At 41.5% G+C, this 17,743-nt stretch overlaps 1 protein-coding gene across 2 annotated transcripts; it reads right to left on the bottom strand.

Annotated features, from left to right (window-relative positions):
* Positions 1–790: 790 nt before the first annotated feature.
* Positions 791–4,037, bottom strand: LOC125908553 (olfactory receptor 143-like). Of its 2 annotated transcripts, XM_049611347.1 has the most exons (2): positions 4,026–4,037; positions 791–1,723 (listed from the first exon to the last, which is right to left on the bottom strand). In XM_049611347.1, the coding sequence occupies exons 1-2, from the start codon at positions 4,035–4,037 to the stop codon at positions 791–793; spliced, it is 945 nt and encodes a 314-aa protein (XP_049467304.1). The 2 variants fall into 2 exon arrangements, with proteins under 2 accessions (XP_049467304.1, XP_049467305.1); XM_049611348.1 differs by lacking the exon at positions 4,026–4,037 and having other exon boundaries at positions 791–1,747.
* Positions 4,038–17,743: the final 13,706 nt, after the last annotated feature.

Consider the following 17,743-nt stretch of genomic DNA (forward strand, 5'->3'; position numbering starts at 1 on the left):
CCAAGGACACTCCTTAAGCTATGAATTCTGTTTCATTCAATATGGTCAAAATATTTTTTAAGAATTATGAAAATATTAGGAGAAAAAAGCTGATCAGCAGCCAGGGCAGTGGCAACCTTCTCTCTATTATATCAAACCATTTTCTCAATGTTATGAAACATACCCATGTTTCTAAAGAAATGTCTGTAATTTTTATCACTGGTGGGTTTGAAGAAGGTGGGAAGGTTGGTGAGCCTCACCCATTCTTAGCCATCCTCAGGAATAAACATTTTTAAAAACCAAAAGCTCAACAAGGAATCTTTTTCTATCTCCTCTGTGGGTTAGGAAATCCAGTATAGAAACCAGGATAAAAAGAACTCTGAAATTCAGGGAAATTTATAACTTACACAGTAAACATTCCCCAGATGCTGAAAAACAGAAGGGCCATATGCAATTGTTTTCAGGGAAAACAAAGAGGGGTGACCTAATCAGAGAGCATACCGCTATAATGTTTGCTTATATATGAAAAGTACATAGAAAGAAGCAAAGTGGGAGGTGGTTTAAAAAGGAAGTATGGATTGGGCTGAGTCTTAGAACATGATGTTAAGAATAAAGTTCAAGTCAGTATGGGACTGAGAGTAACCATGAAATTCAATAATGTTTGCACGTTTAATTGACATGCTTACAGAGGATGAAGTATTTAAAACAAACTCGTTCCGAAAAAAATTATGAGGACATGTGCACACACACACACACATACACAACAACTCAGAAACAACACACACCAACAACTCAGAAACATTGATTCTGCTTAGTTTGCAATTCTCTTCAGGGTTTTTTTCAGAGCACATTTGACATCCTTGTTCCTTAGACTATAGATGAGGGGGTTCAACATGGGTATTACATTGGTGTAAAATACTGAGAACTTCCCCTGGTCCACAGAATCAGAAGGAGAGGTCTTGAGATGTGTGAACAACCCAGACCCATAGAACAGACCCACAGTTACTATGTGGGAGCCACAGGTGCTGAAGGCTTTGGGCCAACCCTGAGCTGATGAGATGTGGAGGACATTGGACAGGACCAAAGCATAAGAAATGAAAATAATGAAGCCGGATATTATGACAACTGTGCTCACAATAATGGAATTCAGCAACTCACTGGCATAGGTGCCACTGCAGGAGAGCTGGAGGAGGGGGAAGATGTCACACATGTAATGGTTGATGATGTTAGAATCACAAAAGGACAATCTGACCATGTCCCCTGTGTGGATCATGGCACCAGCAAACCCCATCACATAAGAAGCAAACATCAGCAGAGAACAGACCTGAGGGGACATGGTGACCGTGTACACCAGAGGTTTACAGATGGCCACGTAGCGATCATAGGCCATGGCTGTCAACACATAGCACTCAGAATGCACAAAGAAACAGAAGAAAAACAGCTGAGTCATGCATTCTGTAAAGGAAATGATGTTCTTCTCTGACACAAAGCTCATCAGCATTTTAGGGGTAATGACCAAAGAGTGGCAGAAATCTATGAAGGATAAGTTGAAGATGAAAAAGTACATGGGAGTGTGCAGGTGAGAATTCAGGCATATTAGATTAACTAGGCTCAAATTTCCTACCATAGTGACCACATAGTTCAGTAAAAAGAGAAAGAAAAGGGGTAACTGGAGCTGAGGTCGGTCTGTAAATCCTACCAGGATGAACTCTGTCACTGAAGAGTCATTTTCCATAGCCATTACCTGCCAGGGTGTGATCTGTGAGAAAAGGAGAGAGGTGTCAAATCAGGAGAGGATTCAGATCCTTTGTTTCTAGAATAAGGCTTTGTTCTACGGGAGCTTGAGTCTGGCTGTAGGGACAGCACCCTGGAAGAAGAGCCAGGGCAAGGATTCTCCACCTTTAACTTTTCTTTTCTCATTTGTCCTTTTCTTCCATGTTTTCAGATCTCACCCATAACTCCTAACCTCCCCTGGGCTGACACAAACCAGGATGAAGTGATGGTCACATGTGAAAGCAATATCTTGAAGAGATGAATAGGCTGGTCAAGGCCATACAGACAGAGAACAAAGGAGCCGACAGTTGGACATGGGATCACTTCCTACGAATATTCTTGAGGCTCTGAGACAGTAAAGTCACTATGATACCCACTGCACCCACTGTTCAACCCACTGTCTCCCTTTTACCTTTCAGAAACTCAGTAACTGGCTTAATGAAAGTGCTAAGAGGTAAAAAGGCTCAGAGAGGTTAAGTAACTTGTCCAAGATCACACACATAGTAACTGGAGGAATTTGAATTCCCCTATCGTCCTGAACATCTCCTACCCATTCCCTTCATCCAGTCTTACCTCAAAATCACAATAAATTGTTCAGGAAGGACAGGTGGTCTCCCCACACCTCTTTACTGCTGCAGCTGTGAGAATGAAAACATGAGAACAGAAAGACTCAGCTGCCCAACTTCCTTCTGCCTGGAGACCTCACTACTGCTAGACACTTAAGTGTTTTCCTTTCACTTTCCTGAAGGAGACAAAGCCTCTGAAAATGGAGAAGCCAATATCCCTTGTTTGTGGATTTGCATAAAATATCTTTGGGGCAAGGCAAATGCATCAACTTTATGTCTCCAAATCATCAGCGGGCTAATATTGTGAATTTATCTTATTCTCCATGGATCTCAGCAACTTGTTTAGAAGCTTGGAAAACAAGGCTCATTTAGCATCAAAGTTTGACCAGGCTCCTGAGGGAAGAAATTATTGAGCCTATGTTTACATCCTTTGTCAATATATTAACACTCGTTCCTTTGAGACTCAACGTTCTCCACGTTATCAGCTCACATTAAGAATTTCAAATTTTCGGGGCGCCTGGGTGGCGCAGTCGGTTAAGCGTCCGACTTCAGCCAGGTCACGATCTCGCGGTCCGTGAGTTCGAGCCCCGCGTCAGGCTCTGGGCTGATGGCTCGGAGCCTGGAGCCTGTTTCCGATTCTGTGTCTCCCTCTCTCTCTCTGCCCCTCCCCCGTTCATGCTCTGTCTCTCCCTGTCCCAAAAATAAAATAAAAAACGTTGAAAAAAAAATTAAAAAAAAAAATTTCAAATTTTCCATGCAGGGAGGAAGTAGCCTCCTTTGTGCTCCTAGTTATCCTAGAGCTCGTGCTCAATTATAAAAGAGGAGTGTTCAGGGGCAGAGCCATTGCCATTCCCAATACTTTTTTTTTTTTTGTTATTGTTCTGTGATTGATATAGTATGTGTCATAACTCTAATACTTTTGGTGTCTTTCACATCTCTAGAAAAGTGTAATAGAGAAATGTTAAAAGAATGAGATCTAGAGTCAAATTAATCAAGCTTGAATTCAAATTCTTCCACTTGGTATGTGTGTGATCTTGGAAAGATTACTTAATCACTCTGAGGCTTTTTTACCTCATCTACATTATAAGTTTAATAATAATTCCTACCTTCCTAGATTGTTTGAGGATTAAATGCCTCATAATCTCTAGCACATTTTAGGGAAATTCTTGGTATAGGGTAAGTCCTAAGTAAGTATTAGATTGCCTTTCTCTTTATCCTTATCTATATCTATAGCATGGTCCTCTTCCCCAAGGTACCCAACTATTTACTAGACATCCCCACTAAACTGAATTCACCATCTCCTTGTGGTCCCTTGTGGTCTCCTCTTGCTATCCTTTTATATGTTAATGGCACCATCCTTTACCGAGTTAGCTAACCTAGAAATGGGTTATTATTCAGGGCTCCTCATTCTCACTAACCATTACCATCTTATCTTCAAAGTTTACATAATTCTATTTCCTTAAAATTCCTGGTTTCTTACCCCTCCTGTTCACTGCATTGCCTCTGATACAGCTCTCTTGCCTCAAGTCTGGAATACTCTAAAAGTTTTCTTAACCTGGGGTCACACCATCACCCTATATATTAGCTTGTTATTGTTGTATAATAAATTACCACAAACTTAGTGGCTTAAAAGAACACCCACTTATTAGTCACGGTTCAGAAGTAGGTGAGACGTCTGGTATAGAAGGTCATGCTTTTTACAGTTACACCCAAAACCATAAAATACCTAGGAATAAATCTAACCAGAGAGGTGGAAAATCTATACACTGAAAACTATAGAAAGCTTATGAAAGAAATTGAAGAAGATACAAAAAAATGGAAAAATATTCCATGTTCCTGGATACGAAGAACAAATATTGTTAAAATGTCAATACTACCCAAAGCAATCTACATATTCAGTGCAATACCTATCAAAATAACACCAGCATTCTTCACAGAGCTAGAACAAACAATCCTAAAATTTGTATGGAATCAGAAAAGACCCGAATAGCCAAAGCAATCTTGAAAAAGAAAACCAAAGTGGGAGGCATCATAATCCCAGACTTCAAGATGTATCACAAAGCTGTAATCATCAAGCTGGGACAGTATGGTCCCAGCACAAAAACGGACACTCAGATCAATGGAACAGAATAGAGAACCCAGAAATGGACCCACAAACGTATGGCCAACTAATCTTTGACAAAGCAGGAAAGAATATCCAATGGAATAAAGACAGTCTCTTCAGCAAGTGGTGCTGGGAAAACTGGACAGCGACATGCAGAAGAGTGAACACTTTCTTACACTATACACAAAAATAAACTCAAAATGGATGAAAGACCTCAATGTAAGACAAGAAGCCATCAAAATCCTTGAGGAGAAAGCAGGCATAAAACTCTTTGACCTTGGCTGCAGAAACTTTTTACTCAACACATCTCTGGAGGCAAGGGAAACCAAAGCAAAAATGAACTACTGGGACCTCATCAAATTAAAAACTTTTGCACAGTGAAGGAAACAATCAGCAAAACTACAAGGCAACCGACAGAATGGGAGAAGATGTTTGCAAACGACATATCAGATAAAGGGTTAGTATCCAAAATCTATAGAGAACTTATCAAACTCAACACCCAAAAAACAAATAATCCAGTGAAAAAAATGGACAAAAGACATGAATAGATATTTCTCCAAAGAAGACATCCAGATGGTGAACAGGCACATGAAAAAGTGCTCAACATCACTCATCATCAGGGAAATACAAATCAAAACCATAATGAGATACCACCTCACACCTGTCAGAATGGCTAACATGAACAACTCAGGCAACAACAGATGCTGGCAAGGATGCAGGGAAAGAAGGTCTCTTTTGCACTGCTGGCGAGAATGCAAACTGGTGCAGCTACTCTGGAAAACAGCATGGAGGTTCCTCAAAAAATTAAAAATAGAACTACCTTATGACCCAGCAATTGCACTACTAGGCATTTATCCAAGGGATACAGGTATGCTGTATCAAAGGGGCACAGGCACCCCAATGTTTATAGCAGCACTATCAACAACAGCCAAAGTATGGAAAGAGCCCAAATGTCCATTGACTGATGGATAAAGAAGATGTGGTGTATACACACACACACACACACACACACACACACACACACACACAAACACAATGGAGTATTACTCACAATCAAAAAGAATGAAGCCATTTGTAACTACATGGATAGAACTAGAGGGTATTACGCTAAGGGAAATCAGTCAGTCAGAGAAAGACAAATATCATATGACTTCACTCATATGAGGACTTTAAGATACAAAACAGATGAACATATGGGAATGGGAAGGGAAGCAAAAAATAAAAAATAAAAACAGGGAGGGGGACAAAACAGAAGAGACTCATAAATATGGAGAACAAACTGAGGGTTGCTGGAGGGGTTGTGGGAGGGGGGGATGGGCTAAATGGGTAAGGGGCTTAAGGAATCTATTCCTGAAATGATTGTTGCACCATGTGGTAACTAGCTTGGATGTAAATTATAAAAATTAAATAAATTATAGAAAGAAAATAAAAAAGAATGTCATGCTTGATTCTCTGCCCAGGCTGAAATCAGTATGTGGGCAGGACTGCATTTCCTCCTGGGGGCTCTGGGGAAGGCTGTTTCTAAGCTCACTCAGGTTGTTGGCAGAATTCAGCTTCCTGAGGTCTCCACATCCTTGCTGGCTGTCCGCTGGGGGTCACCCTCAGCTTCTAGAGGCTGCCTGCGTTCTTTGTCCTCTAGCCCCCTCTTTTTCAACCCAGCAATAAATAACACAGGAATCCTTCTTGTGCTTTGACTCTCTCTCTGATATATCCCTTTCTGCCACTAGCTTCATAAATACTCTCTGCCTTCAAAATGTTTGTGTGGTTAGATTAGGCCTACCCTGGTAATCTCTCTATTTTAAGGTCAGCTATACCATATACTATGGCACAGTCACTAGAGTGACATCTCATTATACTTACAAGTTCCACCCACACTCAAAGGAGAGAGGATTATACAAGAGAAAAAGTCATTAGGGAGACATGTTTTAGAATTCTGCTGACCACACCATCTTCTCTGGATATCTATTCCTACATTTTATATAGAATTACCTATAGAGAATGCAACATTCCCTTGCCTAAAACCCTTCCGCTTGTTTCCCAACACAAGTGCAAACCTCTCAGCCTGTCACAGAGAGCTCTCTTAGAGTCTGCTTCCTAACTGTGTCCACAGCTTTATGTGTCATGCCTCCACTCCTCGGATTGTACTCTCCAGTAATATTGAGGCGTCTCAAGTTCCTCTCATACATTCTGATGATTTCTTGGCTCCATGTTGTTTCTGCCTGACATGCCTTCTCCCTTCTTCTTCACTTGAATACCATTTACTTATTCTCCAAGACTCAGGCCTGGCATCATTTCTGATGGAACCTTTCTGACCTCTTCCCCTGTCCCCAAGCACCTAAGGTGCTTTCTCTGTGTGCTGCTCAGGCGTCTTGCGCATGCCCTCACTTACACACAGCGAGCTCACCTGTGTACCTTCGTTACACTTGGACTGTACATTCCTGAGGGCAAGGATTCAATCTTACTCATTTTTATCCATGGTGCTATTAGCAGATCTCTTTCTTCCCCTTCCTTCCTTCCTCCCTCCCTTCCTCCCTTCCTCCCCTTTCCTTCCTTTTTCTTTTCTCTCCTTTTCTTTTCCTCTCATCTTTAACTCTGTATTTCTAAATAGCATGTAGTTGCTTCTTGATTGGTGAGAAGCATTCACTTGGGGATCAGACTATTTTTTTTTAGACTTTCATGGAGCTCTCCTATTTTTACCTTTTCCTTCACCTCTACTATCGGAGGTGATTTGTGCCACCACATTCCTGAGCATATGGAAGATGACGTAGCATATCATATTTGTTTCTACCATGCAGCTTAGAATTGAGCTTCCTGGGGATTACTGAGTCAGTTACTGATCATTCTTCTGCTTTCCAGCTTTCCAAATGTCTTCCTACCCTTCTTCCCCCTACGGTTTTCCTTGTCCCAGTGGGTTTATGTAACATACTTGTGCTTCTCATTTCTAATGCCTTTCTTATCATTCCAGTGGGTTTTCAGAAAGTAAGAGTGGTTAAATACATAGGCTCAATCTGCTACCTCTAATCAGGAGCCCTATTGGTATATGGTAAGTGCTATGTAAGTATTAGGTTGAATTCCTAAGGTGATGTCTGGGAGCATACAAAGTCTGCATAATTCTATGGGCAAAAAGCACGTGTGTCCCTGCTTAGAGAGGGTATTGGCCCTGAGGTTTAAACTCCTCCACACACAGGTCAACTGATTATTTTAGAACTTTACTGATTCATCTCATTCAAGAAACATCTCTTAGAGGATTTAAGTTGCAAGGTACTTGGAGCACAAAAAGCAGTAAGATACAGATCCTGCCCCTTGGTTCTCTCAGTTTGATTAGAGAAGCAACTGAGAATTGTATAATTTACGGATAACAGGTGTTAGTCACAATACTAAATTCTTTTATTAACTTGCCCTTTATAATGTTCACAACTACCTGAGACAGGCATGTCTGTTTCACATGTGAAGAAACCAAAGGTAGGGTTAAATGATTTTTGCCAAACTCACAACAACTAATGGCAGAGCCAGGACTCAAATACAGATCTTTCATAATGTAAGATTAATTTCTCTTATGATGCTATGCAGGAGAAAAGAGTAAGCACTGTCATAGAAGTCTACACAAGGTACAGTAGTGACACGTATTGATTAAAAACCTTTTCATTATGATAAATTACTTTTCATTTTAAGTAAAATCAACTTTACTCAAACAAAAAAAGTTCATTTAACTGGGAAGTCCAGGGATGCATTTTACTTCAGACTTGACTAGATGCAAGGGGTCACAGAGGTTGTATCTCTCTCTTTCAGTTTCTTGAATGTGCTTGGTTCTACGTGACTTTCTTCTCGGAAAGACTTTCTCCATGTATAGACAAGAAGGCTCCACTTGGCTCCTCCTGACTATATCTTTGTTTTTATTACTCTGACTCAAGTCATTAATAGATCGTTCCTTTACTTGATCTTATATTAGCTAAAATTTCAAAATAGACCTTACTAAGAGTTGGGGCACAACTCGAGGGAAAATGGCTTAGCAAGAGACTGTATTAGACTAGTCTGTTTTCTGGGGCTTTATGACCCTTGCCCATCTACTCAGATCCCACAAAAGAGAGTAGCTCTTATCTGGGTACCTACTTTTGTAACTTCCAGTTGTCAACATGTGGCAGGGCATCAACTTTAACACTCTTTATCCAAGACTATCCCTGAGGTATTTGGGGTTTGGGAGTCCAAAATGAGGACGGAAAATGAAAAGTGAGAAAAAGAAAAAAAACATCTATATCTGCTGCTCAATGCCTATACTTTTAATTGAAGTATTCTGTTGAAAAAGATGCATCTTTAAAGTGTGATTGACACCAAGAAAATGAACCCAGCCTCCACTGCACAACTCTGGGAGGGATTTCAATAGAATATTGTTCTCAGGTAAAAAATGGAGAGAGCCAAATCCAGTGAGGAATCCTATTCTTTCCTTGATTTTACCTATTTTTCCTCCTTTCCCTTGTTCTAATCTTTAAGATTTTTATTTTTTGTAAACCATTAAAATACAAATTTTATTTTGTTATTTGACTTGTCTACTTACTAATGTCTATTATTTCTTTACTCCATACAGGGTACCTTAAGAATTTTATTTTATTTTTCTTCTCTTGAAGTACCAAGAGGTACCACATCAAATTGCATATCCTTTTCATTCCTTTCCTGTATATCTTGCTCTGATCTATTAAGGCACATTTTTTTCTTTCTCAGAATTAGTGTGCACTTACTCTTTCTGACTGTGGTTAAAGATCCAGTTAGATCCATCACAACTGCCCTCTTCTCTCTTCCCCAGTTTTTTTTCCCTACCTGCCCTTGCTCATTGCAAAAGCTTGAAGGAGAGTAGGACTCAGAGAGACTGCTCCCTGGGAACTGTAGTTTCATCTTTTTCAAATTTACAGTTATTTTGAAGTTTGGGTATTTCTTATCTTTGGATAATGCTATGACTATATTGTTTTTATGGTGTTTTATTTGTTCTTCTTAATGTTGTGTGTTACCTTTATCAGACATATTGGCAGGTGCAGATCTAGGCAGCTGCCATTTTTTTTGGATTCCTGGAAGTCCTTTCAGAAATATTATCTTTGAAATTCTGTATATGTCAAAGAGCTGTATTGTATTGATTTGAAGATGGTTCACTTCTCAGTGAACTCAGAAATATTATTTTGGTTTTAGTTTTGTTAAAAACACTATTGGTCATCATTTAAATTTGTGTTCTCTAAGAAAAAGTAAATATTCAAAAAATTATCAGAATACTGAAAATAGGATAATTATGACTATTGCTATTTTTCAAGATGGCCACCTTGTTGTAAATAACTACACTGTCATATAAAATATAGATGTTTTCTTTTGGGAATGAAGATCTGAAGAGTGTAAAGAATTACTAGGTCAAAATAGATTATATGAAGAGTCCTAAATCTGTTAGACAAATTGAATTAAGTAATCCTTTACACACACACACACACACACACACACTCACATCGTCAGACCCCAATGGCTTCATTGGTTAATTCTACCAAACATGTAAGGAGGAAATACTACCAATTTTATGCCAATTCTTTCAAAATATAAACAGAGAGAAAATACTTCTCAACACATTTTATGAGGCCATAAAAACCCTGAAACTCAAATGAGACAAAGAATCACATGAAAAAAAATACAGCAATATCCCTCAGAAACATAAGTACATTTTTGCTTTTATTTATAATGGAATACTACTTGGTAATGAAAAAGAATGAAATCTGGCCATTTGCAACAACGTGGATGGAGCTAGAGGGTATTATGGTAAGCAAAATAAGTTAGTCAGAGAAAGACAGATATATGATTTCACTCATATGTGGAATTTGAGAATCAAAACAGGTAACATAGGGGTAGGGAAGGAAAAATAAGATAAAAACAGAGAGGGAGACAAACCATAAGAGACTCTTAAATACACAGAACAAACTGAGGGTTGCTGTAGCAGAGGTGTGTGGGGGGATGGGTCAAATGGGTGATGGACATTAAGGAGCACACTTTTTGGGATGAGCACTGGGTGTCATATGTAAGAGATGAATCACTGGGTCCTACTCCTGAAGCCAAGACTATGCAGTATGATAACTAACTTGAAATAATAAAAAAAGAGAAACATAAGTACAAAAATAATTTAAAAATATAAGCTAATTTGGAGTGTCTGGGTGACTCGGTTGGTTGAGAGTCCAATTCTTGATTTCAACTTAGTCATGATCTCGATCGAGGTCTGCATTGGGCTGTGTGCTGATAGCTTGGGATTCTTTCTCTCTCTCTCTCTCTCTGCCCCTCCCCTGCTTGTGCTCTCTCTCTCTCAAAATAAACAAACTTAAAAAAAATTAATCTAGTATAACATTCTATAAAAAGGATAATGCATTATGACCAAGTGGGGTTCATCACACAAAATTAAAGTTGGTTTCACTTCTTTTTTTTTTTTTACATTTATTTACTTCTTGAGAGATATAGAGAGACAGAGCACAAGTTGGGGAGGGGAAGAGAGAGAAGGAGACACAGAATCCAAAGCAGGCTCCAGGCTCCAAGCTGTCAGCACAGAGCCCGACGCGGGGCTCGAACTCACAAACGGAGAGATCGTGACCCGAGCTGAAGTCAGATGCTTAACCAACTGAGCCACCCAGGTGCCCCCCCCCTTTTTTTTAATTTTTAAAGTTGGTTTCACTTCTGAAGGTCATTCAAAAGAATTCATAACATTAACAGAATAGAAGAGAAAGTAATGTGATCAACTATGATAAAATACTCATTTATTATAAGAAATCAGAAAAATAGAAATAGAAAAGAAGCTTCTCAATTCAGCAAAAGGCATTTATAAAAGGTCTACATCTAACATCACAGTCAATGGTAAAGACTGAATGTTTCCCCATAAGATTGGGATTAGCTAAGATTGTCCTCTCTCTTTTGCATTTGGTGAAGAGGCTCACTCTTGAAATAGCATAAGAAAATGAAATAAAATTCCAGCAAGTAAAAAAAGAAAAAAGATAATAAACATTATTCACAGATAATATGACTATTAATACAAAAAATCCTAAAAAACCCACAAAACCAAAATACTAGAACCAATAAGTGGACTTAGCAAGGTCTCAGGATACAAAGCCATCAAACACAAATCAATTGCACATAAATTGACATAAAATAAAACTCCTGTCCCGGAGGCAAGACAGGAACAGCTTCATGGTGAATATGAACAAGAAGGAGGAGAGGAAAACATTGATCAGACTCTTCCTATGTTTCAGGCAGTGTTCCACTATTTTACATGCAGAAAGTTATTTAATCCACACAATTATTTTCATCTTATAGATGTAGATACCAAGGCTGAAAGAGGTTCCATAACTGATCTAAGATCTCACAGTTAAGAAGTACAGAAACCCTCTGGATTTAAATTCAGAGAGACTTGAAAGTCACTCCCTTACCCACTTTACTACAACCAACCACAACCTCAGGCTAGTAGAAGCACTGGGCCTCTTTGCTTTCTCACACTAACATCATATCCACAACCATGCTCTGTGATGTGGGTACTGATGTTACTGGTCCTCAAGGCCTGCCCCACCCTTACCTCTTATCTTACCTCTGCATCTACCAAGTTGGGAGTAGGGGATGCTGATGGGAGAAGCTGAGAATAGGGGATGCTGATGGGAGAAGCTGGGAGAAGCAGATGCTGATGCAAAACATCATGAACTCCCATTGTCTTACATAAAGCTCAACACTTTTTGAAGCATCAACAGTTCTCAGATTTGGTTTGATTTCCAGAGTGCCAAAATTGTTTTTGCCAATTCTGTCCAAGTTTATAGATGCTATAGCAGAGGAGATTTGCTGAACTTCTCACTCAGCCATAGCTGGAAGATACACTGACATTCTTTTCTGTTTGACTTACCCATCTTTTTCAAAAAAAAAAAAAAAAAAAGTAAACTGTGTTTGTGACTTCTAATAATTTTTGCTGGAAAAATACAAAACTGCAGCAAATGAGTTGATATTATATGAAACCTGTTTCATAAGTCGTGACTTAATTATTGAGAAAGCCAATAGTGATATCGCTTGCCAAAGAGGAAGCTAGTTTCTTGTCTTTTGAGAAGTACAAGGATTACACAAATTTTAATAATTGTTAAACACCCTAAAATCTTGTATTCTTAAGTTTAGTTATGTTTATAATTTATACTTTAACCCATTGACAGATACATGTTTTGTCCGGTAGTTTAAGGGTTTATGTGGACAAACAATAGAAAGTGACCGTGATAAAAAGCTGTATGTCAATTATATCTCAATTAAACTGGAAAAAAGGTGACTCTAGCTTTTTTAAAAAGAAAAAGTTAATAGAAAGGACATTGGGAATTGAGAGATTTGATGTGAAGTTGGAAAACCAAAGTTGGAGAATAGGCAGGACCAAAGCAACTCCAGGGGTCAAGGGCAGGAAGTATTTCAGACTTCAGGCCACCCTGATGTTGCAGGATCCCCACCCTATTTCCTATCACTGACTCAGCCTTGGACACAGCTGCAGCTACATGAATGGTTCCAAGTTATCTCACTACATTTGCATTATTTGTTCCAGGTCAAAATCTTAGATAGGAGTTATGGGTTTGGTTGAGTCTGGGTCAACATGCCTGTCCTCTGTCTGCCAGGGAATGTTGGGGCAGAACTTCTCTCCCTCTTGGATTCTATAGTGGAACGTCGAAGGTTGAGTGCTATATCATACCAAGATGACACATAGTGAGGATCCTGTCTAAGCATGAAATGGGACTCTTGCCCATCTTCCCAAAAGATAAACATGTGTGCAAATGTGCTTTCCTATTTGTCGAAAGGAAAAAATTATATTTTCAAATCTACAGAGAGGTTTACATAAAATCAAATATTACGTATTGGGGGGAGATGAGAGATTTGTGCTTTTGTAAATAACTTTTTATTTAAAAATAATTGTGTGTTTATAGAAAAGTTGCAAACATAGCACAGAGGATTCCTGTATATACCCTTCATGCAGAGTCCCCTAGTGTAAATTTCATACATACCCATGGTACACTTCTTAAGAGTGAGAATAACTTCAGTACAACTCTGCTAATGAAAATACTGATTTTAACTTGGATTCGCCAGTTTCTATGGTAATGCCATATTTTTGTTCCTGGATCCAATTTAGGAAACCACATTGCTTTTAGTTGATATATCTCCTTAGTTTTCTCTGATCTGTGGCAATTTCTTAGTCTTTGCCTTTTTAATGACAATAGTAATTTTGAAGAGTGTAGATCAGATATATTATAGAATGCCCTCGTTTGGCTTTGTATACTACTTTCTTATGGTCATACTGGAAAATAATGTAGAGTGAAGAGTCTTTACCAACGCATTATAACCAAGCCTATATGATATCAACTTGACTTCTCACTAGCGATGCTAACTCTGATCAACTGGTTAAGGTGGTGTCAGTTTTCTTCCTTGTAAATTTACTATTTTTCCCTTTTCCTATTAAATTCTTTGGAAGCAAGTCACTATGTCCGGGAAAGAGGAATTAAATTCTACTTCCTGGGGAAGAGTTAATCTAGATATGTATTTTTGAAATTCATATGGATTCACGGATATTTACTTTATTCTTTGGATTATAATCCAATAATGTCATTATTTATTTTGTTTTCCAAATAGTTCTAGCTTTAAGAGCTGGTCCTTAAGAGCTCCCAGGTTAAATTCTATGAACTTTTGATGACTCCATCTTCTCTCTAAAAATGAACTTTTTTTTTTATAACGCTCTGACAGTATAAGATGTTTCAGAATCATTCTGTAAATTTCCTTGGTCCAGCTCTAAAATGTATCAGTTCTCCAAGGAGCCCTACTTCTTATTACCAGAGGATTTTATTCAGAAATAAGATCTGAGTGCTAGATATGTTCATTGCTGCTAGGGTATCACTGCTTCCAGGCCCTCTTGAAGCTGCCTTGACCCCTCTGGCCAACCTTTAAGCATTAGCAAGCACCTTACCAGTGCGATTGATTAACTAACCTTTCTCGGTATATCTATAGATCATGCATTCTTTCCTAGAAAGAACAAAACTCCCATGCAGCTCAGGAAACTAAAACCAGACCCCCTTGACAAACCCCTGTAATCAAGGGCAGGTAATCAAGTAATCAAGAAATGTTACTGACCATTGTACTCTCTTTATTGATTAACTGCCCTAAATTCTTTTAAAAACCCCTGGGCCAGGGAGAAACCTTGGAGTTGGCCTGTGGGCAGAGTCGGCCTTCTCTTCAAGAGGAATAAAGCTCACCTTTCTTTCCAATCAAAACTCTATCGGCTTTTTGAAGGACAGGCAGCTAAACTTGGGTTTCAGTAACACTCTCAGTGGAAAGAGGTAGGAAATATGTGTATGTATTCAAACTCTTGTGTGTATTTCCATATTTAACTATCTCTTTATCCACCTATCTTAATATATATTTAATAGAAACACGAATTAATGCCGTTAGCTCCAGCTCTAATCTAGCCACACAGGACTCATTACAGCCTCCCTCTTTTGCCTATTTGTAACTTATTTCTGTGACAATGGGAAACCTGGCTCCATTATCTACCATTTATTTACTTATTTGACTAGATATTGTAAATTGAAGGTAAAAAGAAATGTATAAAGCATGGTACTTTAGTTGCTAAATTTGTCCTTCTCAGGAGTATGTTTGCAACTCTGAAACTGTTACATGCATACCGGGATTGACCGAATGACAATACATTGCAAATAACGGAAATTTTGTCATACACAAATGCCTTTCGCTGGCTGATCCGCATTTGATTAATAAACGGCGCTGCAGTGAGCGTGCTGCCCAAGGGGCCTGCACGACTCCGTCCCACTTTCGGGGAGGCGGAGCTACAGGTGCCGCCATCCTGGTCGCAGCCACACAGCTGCTCCCCCACCCTGCGTCACAGCGCCCCCTCTCCGCCCACCCTGTACTTCCTCTCCGCGCAGGGCCGCTCCACCTCCTCTCCATTCCACTCGGAGCCAAAAGGGAGCCTCACCGCAGGCTATTGGGAGCACGAGGACGGGTACTCCTGGTGTCCCCTGTGCCGGAGCGCAGGGGCAGCCTCACTCTCACCTTCTCTGTGGAGTCTCCCACGACCGGGTCGGCGGAAGAGGCGGCTGCGGGTGCCATGCAGGTCCCGTGCGAGGGCTCCAGAGCTTCGGCAGCTGCTAAGCCCCCAGGGTGACGGGTGCGCAGAGGAGGAGGTCTATTGCTGGAGAACCGGCAGCCTGAGAGCCCCAGAGGCCGTCTTGGGCCTGGGGGACAGCGTGGAGGCTGCAAGAGGAGAGGAGTGGGACTCGTGGGCGCGTGCGGCCTCCGCCACGGCCAATGCCTTATACAGCAGCAACCTGAGAGATGACTCGAAAGCCACGGCCAGAAACGCCATGGAGTCCCTGGTGTGGCCAAGGGCAGCCCTGAGCGAGGCCACCTGCCTGCTGCGTGCAGCCTGGCCCCTGACACATCCGACGGGGACAAATGTTCAGCCATCTTCCGCTCTGGCAGCCTGGGGACACGAGGCCTGCCGAACCGCACACTGCCCTCTGGGGGCGTGGAGGGGCGAGTCGCAGCGTGAAGCATGCGCAAGGAGAAGCGTCTGCAAGCTGCTGGGAGGTCTTCTGGAAAAAGGAGCAGTTTAGTGGCCCTTGGCAGGGGGAGGGCCCAGCAGAGGAAGACGCCAGGGACTGCAAGGCGGGAAAGTTCGTGCCCAAGATCGAGGGTACGTTCAAAAGCAAGAAGTAAGTCTTCCCGGACCCACGGGGAAGTTCAGTCGGAGGTGGCCGCATCTCTGCCACGTGTCAGCTAGAGTGCCTGGCCTTCCTGCCACAGCAATTTGGAACCCATCTGAGCAGAGGCAGAACTCGGCTCCACTTGGGACTCACTCCGTGGATGCCCTGCCTCTAGCCCCTCTGCCTTTCTGTCCTTGTCCAGCTCCTCAATGCCCCATGCCTTACGCCCCCCCCTCCCCTCCCCCCATCATTTTTCAGTGTCTGTCTCAGGGCCCTCAGCCACCTCCTTCTTTATGCATCTGCCTCCACCGTGTTAGGCCTTCATTCACTTCAGGGAACCATCTCTTTGTACCTCAGCCCCCCATTCTCTCAGGGCCTCCTGTTTCAGGGCTTCTGCATTCTCAGGGTTCCTGTCTACTCACAGCCTCTTAGCTGCTTTGCTTCTTCATTCTGCTGACTCTTTACCATCTCCTGGCAGCCCTATCCTCTCTTTTAGGGCATCCCACTTTCTCTCCCTTTCTCTCCCATCTCCATCTCAAATCGGTGAGGGCTCACTTCCTGCCCTGCTTGGATTCTCATCTTTTGGCTGCCCGCCCAGCACCCCTCTTGGTGGCCTGTCCTTTTGCCTTGGGGAAGCAGAGCTGGTTGCAGGCAGTTTTCGAGGGAGGGTGGAGCTAGGCCCAAATGACACTTTTCTCAGTAAGTACAACAGGGCCAGTGCTGGCAAGGGGGCAGAGCGCAGAGGATTCCGAGAGGCTGCCCTGCCAATGCCAAGCGAAACCGATCTGGCTCGCTCCTCCAGCAAGGCTCCAGCTAGCATTTGGTGAGGAGTGAGAGCATTAGGCTTCACAGCACAATAAAACCCAGTCTGGATGGGTGACGATACCCCAGCTCATGAAGGGTCCCGGCATGCTCTGACACGCTCACAGGCCCATTCCCAGCCATGCCCAGAAAGAGGGTGGATGAGGACTGCTTGTTCTTGAACAGGTGAGCACAGGGGAGGGAGTATGGTGGTGCCTGAGCCCCGCCCCCCTGCTCTGCGGGGTCCTGGCACACTATGAGGTGGGAGTGGTCCTTGCCCTGGAGGTACCCAGCAGACCCCAACTTCACCCTGTCGTTGGGCCCTTTCTTCTTTGTCACAGACCTGCAAAATGTGTCCAAGTTTCTTCTCTTCTTTTTCTTGTATCTTTTTCACCTCCAGAGAGTGACTTTGATTTGGAATGACCCATTTTGTCATGAGATGCTTAGAAAGTTCCCCTGCTGTAGGTTCTAGCATTGTGAAGTTAGTGTTTCTGCTATTTCTTTTCAGATAGTTTTTGTTTTTGTTTTTTTAAAGTAAAAGAAATCATAAGAGCAAACATTTAAGAAACCATGCCACTGAGCAAAGACAGCAGTTCTGAGAAGCTGGAGAAGGGAGGAGGGTGGTATTTGGGGGACACTTTCACTCCCTGACAGCTCACTGTCTGGTTACCAAGGCCACCTCTCAGGTAGGGGTGACAGCATGGACAGCATGGTGGAAAAAGTCAGGTTTGTTTCTATGCAGACTGGTATGTTGCCGTTCTGAGCAGGCTGTTCTAGGCCTGTTATTAAGAGAAACC

The sequence above is a fragment of the Panthera uncia genome, chromosome D1 (genome assembly GCF_023721935.1).
Source record: "Panthera uncia isolate 11264 chromosome D1, Puncia_PCG_1.0, whole genome shotgun sequence".
Classification (NCBI taxonomy): Eukaryota; Metazoa; Chordata; class Mammalia; order Carnivora; family Felidae; genus Panthera; species Panthera uncia.